This window comes from Hermetia illucens, chromosome 1, assembly GCF_905115235.1.
Source record: "Hermetia illucens chromosome 1, iHerIll2.2.curated.20191125, whole genome shotgun sequence".
Classification (NCBI taxonomy): Eukaryota; Metazoa; Arthropoda; class Insecta; order Diptera; family Stratiomyidae; genus Hermetia; species Hermetia illucens.
Window position 1 is genome coordinate 38,946,036 of NC_051849.1, and position 13,404 is coordinate 38,959,439.

General features: G+C 43.7%; 1 protein-coding gene across 1 annotated transcript; it reads left to right on the forward strand.

Moving 5' to 3' along the window:
* The first annotated feature begins 351 nt into the window (after window positions 1–351).
* LOC119646194 (ras-related protein RHN1) lies at window positions 352–12,136 on the forward strand. The gene is made up of 3 exons (XM_038046578.1): window positions 352–687; window positions 10,495–10,622; window positions 10,685–12,136. Exons 1-3 carry the CDS (start codon window positions 645–647, stop codon window positions 11,258–11,260), a joined length of 747 nt encoding a protein of 248 aa, XP_037902506.1. The 5' UTR covers window positions 352–644; the 3' UTR covers window positions 11,261–12,136.
* Window positions 12,137–13,404: the final 1,268 nt, after the last annotated feature.

Consider the following 13,404-nt stretch of genomic DNA (forward strand, 5'->3'; position numbering starts at 1 on the left):
AACCGGTTTCTTTGTTTACAAACATCAAATTCGACGTCATGGAAACGCCGTCAAGCAACATTCGTCACCGTTTGCAAAACCTGCCAATTGGAACGGACGGATGGCGGAATGTTTACTTCTCGGGACAGGTTATTGAATTGTCTGTCCGTACTCCGGTTCACGTTCCGCATTTTTCTGATTTCTTTGTTGATGTATTCCGTTTCTAGCTCCAAATTTGTTATCTAGCATCAACGGTTACACGATTTTGGAATTATAGGGGAGTTCGTCCAATCAAACCCTATCCATACAAAACGAGCGAGACATCATTGGACTCGTAACAGCTGCTTCCACAATCACTACTCGCGACCAACTTCACTCAAAAACAAATCATCTGTCAATTGATATTGCTCCAAATACGATTCCACCGATTTGATCTCTCTAACTACGTAAATACTGAGTTGGCGGGCAACCAGCGAAGTCCTTTCTGTTTGTGGTGTCTTTGTTGTTCAGCGAGTGTGAAAACAATCAGTTGGTCAACAAGATGAGGAGCTAATAGCCAATTGGATGAGACGTCGAGAAGATTCTTTATTTGCCTTTGTTGGGTAAATGTTTGCATATCGAGTTACTCGGAAGGGTGAGTTTGATAAAGTTCCCCAGAAGACGATATGAAGGCGATAGAGGCGAAGGTGGTCATACTTGGATCGGAAGGTGAGTGTCTACATACTAAACGTATTGAATGCAATTCATTTGTTGAATAAAGCATTCCATTGTTCGGTGGATTTGCTTAAATTAGTTTGTTTACCTGTGGCAAGTTGGTTTTCAGAAGAAATCATCTCAAAGCCGATAACAAGGGGATTTCTCTTTCTTGGAACAGTTAAGGAAACGATAAGAATCTTCCACGGAGAAATGATGTAATTCCCCGCGTTTATCATGCACACCATCTACTTGGTTTGCTCGAGAACCTTCCACACTATATCGGATAGATCTGGGCTTTGAAGTGGCTGCTGTGTCAGCATAATCACAGAAATCATGCACAAAGGCGTTACGAATTTGCTGATAACACTTGCAGGCTGTTAGCCAGCATAAAGCCCATTGCAAAAAAAAAAGAGAACTATTGAAAATCGAAGTGAGTCGTCACTGGAACGTGAATACTTTATCGCGCTCTGTGCACTACTTAAGGTTTTGTATAAAATAAAACCTTATTAGAATCGAGCCAATGTATGTCTGCCTTGTTTTTTGCGGGGAAGTGAAAAGTTTCAAAAGACACTGGTCTGGGGTCCTTACCCACTAAAACCACCCTCGATTTTCCCCTGCCCCCATCACGGGGTGGTGTCAGCTCACTCTAGCTTTGTCACCTTTCTTCTCTATGCGTCCTACGTAAGCACGTTTTTCTCCCCCCCCCCCCCCCCCCCCCCTCTGCCTTTCGCAATTTGTTCTGGGTAGCTGCGATCAGGGAGCTGACCACATCCCAATCCTCTTGATATGTTACCATTCTCGGCACCAGATTTTCTGGTACCAGCACCTTTCCTAGGAGGAGTTGCCCAATTTTCATCCCACGCTTAATTTTCCCGCGAACCAAGTTGCTATTATTTACGGAGTCCTTATGAGAATTTCGTGCTGGTTGTGCCTTTTGCTACAATCACACGGGAGAGTCCACTGAGCTGAAGGTGGACTTGCGCTTTTTTACCAACCAGATATCGGTATTAAAATAGGGCAAAGTGTAAGTTATCGCATCCCCTGGTTTAAATGCGAGATCGCTAAAGAACCTCTTCCCTCTTTTATGTTTGGTGTTTTCATGGATGCTGTAGTTAAACCTCTTGGCAAAGATATCGCGGAAATTCATTTCACTTTCAGTAGTTATATTAAATCATTCACTTGGATTCAATTTGGTAGGAAATTCATTCTTATCTTTTGCACTATACGGGCTGAAGATTTAGAACCAAATGGTTCTCGCTCTGCAGCAAAGCTTCAATTATGGTGCCCAGAGACACTTAACACCGCACCCGCCGATAGGCGATAGTGCTTCCACCTTCTCAGCAGAAAAAGGTTATCATCAATCATTCATTTATTCTTGCAGTAAATGCAATCGGGCGAGAATGCTTCCCCAATTATGTGCAGATAAGACTGTGTCTACTGTGCGGCTGGGCTTTATTTTCGGAGTAAGGTAGGTGAATGCGTTGGCGCGCAGATTGTTAGTCTCACGCAAAAGTACGTTGTCAGACTACCAACCTACACCTCCCCATCGTGAGAGAACTAGTCTGGAACCGTTTGACACATTACTTCGGGCTAGCCCTCCCACTCTCTCGGCTTAAGGAGCGTTCAAGTCAAGGGATTCCTTTCACCAACGAGAGGTGAGAGGAGGAAGGGAGTTGTGAGTTTAAGGAACCCCTTGGCATCCGTTCCCTCCGCTGGTTGAGTTCAATTTTCTTCGTAACACGAAGTACCCGAACGTAACGTCTAACATGACCCCATCTGCTACAGCTCCTCTGCATCTCTTTGACAACGTTGTCTGGAGAGAGCTCCCGGGTGCTGCACAAAGTTGCTGGCGAAAGTTATCCCACCTTTCACAAGAGAAAAATGTGTGTTTGGCGTCGTCCACCCCTCCATTGCAGAACACACAATCCGAAGATCGAGCGTTCCCAATCTTGTACCCGTAAGACTGAAAATGTCCTTGCCCACTTTAAAGTTGGGTAAGCAAATTCAGCCATGGACTTAAATTGCCGATGAGCCATGCAGCCCATCTGCCTTTTGACTTATTTTGCCAGTTGCGTTGCCCTTCTTCACGGGCAACTTGTTCTTGCGGCTGTAAGTGGCTTTACGTTCTTTAGCAAGGGGATTACTCTTGCAATCACCATTGTGGTCGGCTCTGAGACAGTGCGATAAGCAGACGCCACTCACAAAACTCTCTGCACTTGGGCAAGGTCCTTGCCAGGGGCACCTGTCCATACCTGCGCGACGTGGAACAGAACGGACTGCGTTGTTCCCATAAAAAGACGTCGTCTGGTAGGTATAGGGTCCCAACATTCGCTAGTAACCGAACCAAGCCAGCTTTGTGCAGTGCATTTGGCAGCAAATGTTGCAACGTTGATAGCATAACCAACCAAGTGCGACTCTTCTGACATGTCGAGTTTTAGCAAACTATCGTAGGAAGTGTTTCAGAAGTCCGGCCCTAGAATGAATCTTTGTGTTACTCCTAAAGTGCTCTTCATCCTTCTCTGGACCTCTGATATCTCATAGATCAGAGAGTGGTCTCTCATCATCTCATCATCCATCAATATCCATAAGAGATAGCTTGGCATATAGAATAAGTTTTCTAATGTGCCTAGCAAATCTGTCCGTCTTACGGAATTGCAGGCAGTTTTGACATCGAGATTATGAGGGGCACTATCTGTCCGACTCAATGAAATGCATCCACTACCTCCATAATAGTATCCACCTTGGATCTTCTTGCTCTGAACACATGAAGATGGAAACAAAGGATTGTAACTCTCCAAGTGGTAAGAAGTCACAGACTTCGAATCATTCCGCGACTTTGGAAAATCAGGTCGTGGCCGAGGAACGGATTTTGGAGGCCTCATCTAATTCATGTTCCTCCCACGGAGAAATCTGTGGAATCCGGTGTGTATGCGGTCAGCCAAAAAGGATAGTACAGCAACTCGCTTAATGAGAGCAACTGGAAATCTCTGACTACGGCCGGTCGGTCGGTGACACTGTTACCTAACTCTTCCAAAATACGGGGGTGGAAGGCTCGGCAGAAGAAAACTTCAGCCGCAAAGGAGAAGGGACTACAGACTTGCTTGTCAGAACCTTCTCCTCCGCTTGTATCCGGAAAAACGGAAGAAAGGGGAGCTGGTAATGTGGACGCAGCTGCTCTAACGCCGGTATGTAAAAATGGATCCATGCAGCCCGGACTCCGTGAACCTGGGAGGGCTTCTAACCGACGACGACCTAAGACATGGACGTTGCTACAACACCAAGTATGACGATATCCAGAGAAATCGGACGCAAGAAAGCGGAACTTTCGGTGGAAGGTGAGGACAAGCTGGTAAACCCGGTGAGATCCACACTGAACGCAGCAGACTTTTCAGTTAGCGGCGGTTTTCATATTAGACTGCACTTATGGCTACAAACATAAGAGTTAATCAAATCAACCTGCAGCATGCCAATGATGAACTTATGCGGATGACGTGGCTGTACTGGCTGTTGGTGGAGATTTCGGGATGGTGTGTAGAAATACACAACGCGCCGTTGATTTGATTGACGGTTGGTGTCTCAGGCATGGACTTTCAGTAAATCCAAATAAAACCACATGGTATTATTTACAAAAAGGAGAAAACTGAATGGGCTTTGCCTTCCAGAGGTGAAGGGTACAACCCTTCAACTCTCCGAAGAAGTGAAATATCTGGGAGTTATTCTAGACAAGAAGCTTCTTTGGAACCAACATGTAGAGGTAAAGATGAAACGAGCTCTCGCAGCTTATGGGCTGTGTAGGCGGACCTTTGCCTCGACATGGGGACTTAAGCCCCAGGTAGTAATGTGGATATATGTTGCTATCATTAGGCCGATGTTCCGTAGTGTGGTGGGTTAAGGTGAAGCAGACGAGTTTTTGCTGTAACCTAGCCACACTGCAAAGAACTATGTGTCTGGGTATCACCGGTGCCATGAGCACCACATCCGGCGCAGCTCTGAATGCATTACTCAATTTGCAGCCCTTGGATTTGTTTATTCAAAGCAATGCAATGAGAGCTGCTCATAGACTAATTCGATTAGATCTATGGGAAAACAATGGACGTGAGGGGCACAAAGCATTGGGAGAACTGAATCTAGTTTTCGCAATGCCTTCCGATTCTCAGATCCCCATACATCTGTTTGGTGGAAGATATGATGTTATCTTGAAACGGAGAGAAAACTGGGACGAAACAGAAGAATGCGTGTCAGGATATACTGACGTCTTCTACACCGATGGCTCAAAGACAGTAAATGGTTCTGGAGCAGGAGTCTACCTCTCGAATAAAAACGAGAAGTGGGCCTTTCCTTTGGGACAATACACAACGGTTTTTCAGGCTGAAGTGTATGCGATCCTAAAGGCTGCAACCTCGATGATTGACGAGCGGTTGAAGGGCAAGCGCATCGCAATCTGTAGCGATAGTCAAGTTGCATCGAGGGCGTTGAGTAGTACTTTGATCGCTTCAAAAATCATTCAGGAATGTAGAAACCGATTGAATTCGGTTTCCAGATTCAATATGGTGGATTTCTCTGGGTACCTGGTCATTGTGGTATAGAGAAAAATTAAATCTCGGATGCGTTAGCAAAAGAGGCTTCAACTTTCCCCATACCCAGACCGGAACCAGCAATTGGGGTGTCGGTAGCATTAGCTGATGCTGCTAGACAGAAAACTCTTCCTGTCAGAACCAAACAAACATACTGCAAAGAGTATCCTGTCGAAAAGCAGGAGGACTTGTAGAAGTATTGTGGGCATTCAGACTGGCCTTAATTCACTAGCTCGGCATATGTTCAGAATAAGAATTATCCAAGATGATACGTGTCCATACTGTAATGAGGAAGCGGAATCCACGGAATAGTTTCTATTTGAGTGCCCTGCTCACGGACGCATCAGACATCAGATTTTTGGTGCTGATGTGCTCCAACTGCAGCGGATAGCATCACATCCACTAACGGAAATCCTGCGATACATAAACGAATCCGGGATATTCCGTTAGACGGGGGAATCGAGTACAATGAACTACTAAAGTCTGAGTGCTTAGAGGCTTTGCCTCTCCCCCACCTCAAAAACACACACACACCTCTCCTAAAGTCTTCTCTAGGTTCTTCCTTTCTTCTACAAATTTTGAACAGTGGCAGAATGCTCGCTCCCCTCTGGGACTACATCGCAGTTTGGATAATCGGGTAAGGTGTCCAATTTAAACCGATACAGGTACTGACGATATTCTCCATGTCCCGTGAGAAACTGGGTAAGATTATGATTAATCTCACCGTGTCGTCTCTCCAACAACCCAGGGATGTGGGTGTGGGTGTGTGGGTCCAACGATCCTTTCCCGAGCGTTCCCAATGCTCTGGCCATCTTTTTAAAGATCTCGCATTGTACATAATAATTTCTGTCAGTCGATGCATATATCGAGAAATATTAGGCCGCCGAAACTGGTAACACTGCTCCCGGAGAGTACCTAACCACACCCAACTTCCGTCAGACTTTCAGGTTCCGAAGCTTAATAGCGCGTAAACGACAATACGATGAAATTCGGTAACTAAGAAAAAAGAATCGCGATTATCGCGTTGCACCAATGTGGGAATACGCCCAAAAAGATTCATAGTTTGTTCAAAAAGCTGCCGGTAAACGAATGATTCATTTTTAGAACAACAGCTGATGTGGTTGGCAGGCCGCGGGAGGGGTTCCCGCGTTCCGTACGTCGTCCGAATGTCGTGCATGCTGTGTGTGAGCATGTTCGTCGCAATCCTCCTCGCAAGCAGAAACCAATGTCGGCGAAAATGAGCTTTTTAACTCGAAGTATGAGTCGTATTTTACGAGATCTCGGTCTCGGTGCGGTGGCCATATGTTAACGCCAAAACGGAAGGAAATACGGCGATCTTGGTGTGCTTCTCTTCTGCAACAATTTCCCGGTAAAAAATATCGCAAAATTCTATTTTCTGATGAAAAAAGTTTTACCATCGAGGATAAATTCATCCGAAAAAATGATCGAGTATATGCTCACAATGGTTATGAAACTAAAGAAAATGCTCCGCGAGTCCAACGTCGTCACCATCAAACGACGTCTGTCATGGAATGGTGTAGCGTCTCATATCATGGAGTAACTAATATTCATTTCTGTGAGGCCGGCGTCAAAATCAATGCAAGCGTGTATGAAAAGATGTTAGAGGATGTGGTCGAGCCATTGAGTGATAATTCAGCTGGTATACCGTGGCCTTCCCACGTTCGGCGCCATCTTTGCCAGGGCCATACTTGCAGTGGACGTTTTGTCGCAAACATACTGGTTGATGATATGATTTTCGATTCTAATACGGTCGTAGTTTCTCTTCCGGCGCTTAGTGATGAGTGCCGCCTCGGTTTTTTTCTCGGGTAAGTGTCAAATCAGAGCTCTCTAGCCAACCATTAAAGGCACTGATCGCTCCGCCTGTGTATAACTCTATATATAATTTTCGAGGTGCTTTAGGACAACAGCCAGCGCTATGTCGTCGGTGTAACATCGTTGTACATGATGTACACTCTATTCCCACAGCAAAGCAAATGCACTAATGCGGTCGAAAGGGAACATCCCACAAAGAATATCCCAAGAATAATTGAGAATGAGCTTGCCATTGCCTGTGAAAATGTATTAGCTAAAGAAGCACCCGGGCTTGACGGAATACCGAACGTGGCTTTCTACTTTTAATACCTTCCCAACTCAGTGCAGGTCCATGGTTGTATCGTGCCATTTGTTTGCTGGAGAGTATGGGAAAGATGCTGGAACGCATTATATGCAACAGGTTGCTCCCAATTGTAGAGGATTCAGGAGGCATATCTACACAACAATCCGTTTTTTGCACCGGGCGATCAACCGTGGATACTATCAACGCATTGGTCAGTCTGGCAGAGAAAGCAATTGCAGGTATATAGTGGCAGGGCGGGACCAAAACAATACTGTGCCATCATCACCCTCGACATGAGGAATGCTTTCAATTCAGCGCAATGGCAACATATAATAAGATACTTAAAACTGTTAAATGCGCCTACGTACATATATTCAGCTAATCATCAGGAATTATTTCGTGGATAGAAAGCTCCTCTATGACACCGATGTAAGCCCAGTGGAACAGTTGAATATTTGATAACCGGCGGAGTACCTCAAGGGTCAGTTCTAGGCTTACTGCTCTACAACGTGATGTGTAATCATATGCTTCGTATTAAACTTCCGCAACAAGCTATCCTTATCGGCTATGCATACGACATCGCAATTTTTGTAATAGACAAACACTTGAAGGATGTTATCTAGGCATGCAAGAGGTTAGAGTTGATGCAACGCAAAACTGAGGCTGTACTGGTCAGCAGCCGTAAATTGAAAGAAATTCTATGGTTTCGTGTAGGACAGCATGCGATAGAGTCCAAGCCTTTCACTAAATATCTACCTACCGAAGAAGCAGGGAAAATTGTGTTAACTCGCGTGATGCTCAATATTGGAGGACCCAAACTCCCGAAGAGGCTGTTGCAAACCGGAGTATGTTCATCCATATTATTGTATGCAGCACCAATTTGGACAAAAGCCTTTAATGTCCAGGCATATAGGAGAGAATTATCTTCTATATATCATCTCAATGGGTAGTATAGGTCGCAGGGTGAAACGTGGATTGGTACCCACGATGGAGCATAAAACCTGGGAAACGCCTGCTGAACCAACACCAACAGCTCTACTACCAAACCCTATCTCACCCTCCACGTGGTGATCGCTTTGAGTTCTTTCTTCATGAAAACTGCAGACAGAGAAGGATAAAGGCGAGTCTCCCGCGCCTAAAAACGGGGCAGAATGTACCAACTGGTTCCCCAGGTTGGGGGTTGGGTAGGGCTGACAATCCTACACGGAAAATCAAAGTTACTAAGCCACGGGAGGAGCCTCGGACAGGATGGATTTCAAAACGACGAACCCGATAACGATAACGGACTGCGGATTATTCAGTTAGCAATATCGCATAAAATGGTTGTTGGAAGTACCTGGTTTGCGCAGAAAGTGGTCCACAAACATACGTGGGCCTCTCCAGGCGGGACTACTTCCAACCAAATTGACCACGTGTTGATCGAACGCCGCCACCTCTCATTATAGGGGGCCAATATAGACTCGGATCACTATCTCGTTGGCATGGTGGTCCGAGTTCGAATAATAGCACCGCCCAGAACCCCCTCTGACAATCAGATGAGAGTTAACATTGAAGCCATCCACAACACAGCCCCCCGCAACACCTATAAGGGGGAAATGTGGATGCCACAATAACCGCAGTCAACAAAGATCCTGGAGATGAAGCATCAACAAATGATCTTCACAATCACCTGAAGAAAGTTATCATAAAAACGGCCACAAACATAGTTGGCCCCAGCCGCAAAAAGAGTCGGAACGGCTGGTTTGACGATGAATGTAAGCTAGCAACGGAACGGAAGAATGCTGCATTCTCAAAGGACGCGGGCATGCGCGGAGACTTATCACAGACGGAAAAACGAAGCCTGGGGGAACCGACAGGTCTGTGAATTTGAAAAGTGCAGGGAACAACCGCACCAGGCGCGGAAGTTTTACCAACAAGTCAACATACACCTCGATGCTCATCCTGCGAAGAAAAACAGAAAAATTTGATTTCCGAGAGAATATGCCCAATATTGGAGCGATGGGTTGAGTATTCTGATGAACTGCTCAACAACCAAAATATCGGTGAGTTGTAGGTCCCGCCAACTAAAGACGACGAACAAATGTGCCACCACCAAGAATAGAAGAAACTGTCCATGCAATTCATCGCCTTAAAAACCATAAGTCGCCAGGAACCGATGAAATTACAACCGATTATATATGGAGGCGACCAATTACACCAAGCGGTTCATCAATTGATGCTCAAAGTATCGGACAACGAATCAATGCCTGACGATTGGCAACGGGGCATTACCTATCTCATACATAAAAAGGGGGATATCATACAGTGCAGCAATTATAGAGATATCACGTTCCTGAGTATCATCTATAAGAAATAAGGACGAAAATATAATTAATGAAAGTGTGTATTTAAACAGAAGTACAGGATTGAAATTATGAAATAAAGAAGGATAAATGGGGAAAACTGAAATGGTGGAGAAAAATGTCAGGTAAAAGCGATTATTACGCAATATCGAATCTGGTCAGATTTACCTCGCTCGTCTGGAGAGGACAACTATCACCACAAATCCCTCGGTGAATTATAGCATTATGAGTGGCACTTTTTTCTGTGGAGCTGACTTCGCTCCAAGGATAACCACAAGAGTGACGCAGTGCTGGTTTTTTTATTACTCGGCTTTCGCATCGTTGCCACCAAATTTTTTTATTGTTACATTGTTTATGTTTCTTTGTTTTCGAAAAATGGTACAATTACAATGGTAATGCATACGCCTAACAAGTACAAGAGAAGAATCCTCCAAAGAATTTCAGGTCCCCCTGAGAGAATGGATGATTCTGTGGCCTCTATAACGATGAGAAATTTATGAGCGAACAACCATCGGTTATGGATAAAATCCGGTTCAATAGGTTTTGGTTGACCGGTCCTTTAATCCATATGAGTGAAAATAATCCAGCGCGGAAAGCCTATAAGAGCAATATCTGGAGTTCCTTACTAAGGCAGTTCTAGAGCGGATACCGGTTGTTGCTCCGTTGATGATGATAAAAAATAAGAAAGACCTTTGAAAAGAGCCATATCCCCTTTGCCTTCGAGTGTATTTTACTTAAAATTGAATAAAGAACGCTTAATTCATCAACAATATTTGTTTCCTTCCAGGAGTGGGGAAAACTAGTATTGTTACTAGATACCTAAAAAACGTTACATCCTCTGACCAAGGACCGACTATCAGTGCATCGTTTTTTAGTTGTAAGCTCTACTTGGATGGAGTGAAAGTGAAATTACAGGTATTTCTACGGCTTTGGTCATCGTATCCTGTACACAACATATCAAATTTTACATCTTCCAGGTGTGGGACACAGCAGGACAAGAACGGTTCCGGGCTGTCGCTCCAATGTACTATAGGAATGCTAATGCCGCCATATTAGTATTCGACCTGTCACAACACAAAACATATCGAGATTTAAAAATGTGGGCTCAGGAACTTCAACGAAATGTACAAGATCCCATGATATTAACTGTAGTTGGAAATAAACTCGATTTACACGCAACGCGCACCGTGTCACGTGAGGAAGCCTTCCTCTTCGCATCCTCGATCGGTGCAAATTACATGGAAACGTCCGCTCTCAATGAGCAGGGTCTCAATCAGGTGTTTCTTCGTATAGCGGAAGGTTTGGTTCGTTTGGCCAATGAAAATAAAAGCCAAACATTAAGACGATACGATTCCTCGAACTCAATATCAGCATATTCAAATGTGTTTGCCGATGACGACCAAGCGTTCCACCTGCCATCCGTCCACTTGGGTATTCCCGTAGAGGAGGGGGATGTGCACAGCAGTGATGTGGGCCGATTGGAAACGCCTTCTTGGAGTATCGACCATATAGCACATGGTTCCGTGGAGACTACCGGATGGTGCTGCTACTAAATGGCGAATATTGTCGCCATCGAAGCGATAATCTCTGTATATACCTCGTGCTGCAAACAAGCGTGCTTATTGTGATGTATTTTTGAAACCAAACCTGTTTATTTTCCTTTTAAGTAATAAAAAAGAGACGTTGATATTTATAAAGAAGATTTTATATTTTCAAACCGGATCTATATATCTCATTGTTACGGATTAGAATTTAGAATGGAAGTTTGTATGTTAAGGAAGACAACTAAACATTACTCTTACATTAGCTTTGTAAACTGGGTTGTTTTGAACTTAATTTCTGTTATTGACAAAGTTCTTCTGACGATTAAAATTTAATCAACATTTATTCTGAGTAAACACGTAGAGAAGCTAACTAACGCTTAGGAGAACTAGATACGCCATTTACTCCGGTTCGCTACTAAGTCCAAAGTCAATTACATTTCATCATACTCCGATTGTCCCCAGTACGTTTTACAATATTCTCGTCAATTCCCGTATTTTTCATGGAAAAAGAGATAAATTTTACAAATCGATATAATTAATGCATAATCATAAAATCATAGCAACTTCCGCCTTCCATGAAACCTAGAAAACAGATGCATTTATAAGTTTCTCAAACAACTGCTTTGCCTTGTTCTTGGTCAAAAATATACTGTAAACGGTAATGCTCAGAAAATATTATTCTCCTGTTCTTTAGGAGTGTGCACACAAAAGACTAGTGGATAGTGCTTCAAAAGCAAGATTGGCTATTTAAATTTCAAAAATGTGTTCAAAATATCAAATATCCCCATTCGGCGCTTAAAATGCTAGATAAGCAATTGTTGTCCAATAGAATGTTATTGTAAAGTCCATCGAAACTCAAATAAATCTGTGGAAATCGACTTATTAGATGCTAGTTTCATTTGATTATTCTTTTCATTGCATATTCCCACGCATTATACAAAAAAAATTATACATTATTCCATAGTGGTGAAAACTGTTATACTAAGTTAACCTTCGACGCATTGATACTTAAAAATTAATTCAATCATTTGTACGCCTCCTTCAATGGCTGCCCACCAGCAATATCTTCCCGTATCAAGCACCCGGGTTCGCCGCTTTTCTCGTTCTGTGTTTCGGCCGGTCTTCGCGTTTCGGTCGACTTTGATGTTCTCGATGCAATGATCGCACTTGACTCCAAGATGCTGCAAATGCAATTTTTCGATGCTGGGCGCAGGAATCTATTGGAAAACTTTAAACAATCGAGTCTCCCTTAGAATTGAGAATTTCAAGAAAAGGAACTTACTTCTAGTATAGGGGAGAGTTAGACCTACAAAATGGTATATAGGTTGGGGGGCCTAGGTGGTGGAAAAATGGCCATAAAGAGAAGGAATCTTTTGAAAAACTTTAAACACTCGTATCTCCGTTAATATCGAGAAAATCAACAATTTTCTTCGCACTACACCCCCCAACCTATACATACCATACCATTTTAAAGCTCAGACCCTCCCCAATAGAAGTGATCACGAATTAAGCTCCTTTTCGCGAAATTCTCAATATTAACGGAGATATAAGCGTTTAAAGTTTTTCCCAAGATTCCTCCAAAAATCAGCAATTTTCCTGGCACTAGACCCCCAACCTATATACCATTTTGAAGCTCAGACCCTCCCCAATAGAAGTGATCACGAATTGAGCTCCTTTTTGCGAAATTCTCAATATTAACGGAGATCTCCCTTTGTATTGAGAATTTCGAGAAAGCAGATTAATTCGTGATCACTAGTATGGGGAAGAATTAGACCTGGAAACTGGCGTATAGGTTGGGGAGTCTAAGAGGCGGAAAAATAGTCGCAAAGTAGAGAAATCTCATGAAAAACTTTAAACGCTCGTATCTCCGTTGGTGATGAGAATTTTGAGATGACGTGCTTTTCGCATGATCGCGTGTATTGAGGAAAAGTAGCCCTGTTGTGTGCGTTCCATTTTTTTTTAAATAATCTGCCGCTTCTCAGTTATTTTCCCAGCACCTAGACTTGCTTCCCTATATACCATCTTTAACTCGCACCCAACCTTCACTTTCTTTTGTTTGCTTAAGTTGTTAAGAGATTGATTGTATAGGTAGCGGAATGTTAGTTGAAAGTGTACTGAGAAGAGCGCAACTGGTGCCCGACCAGTGCATCTAT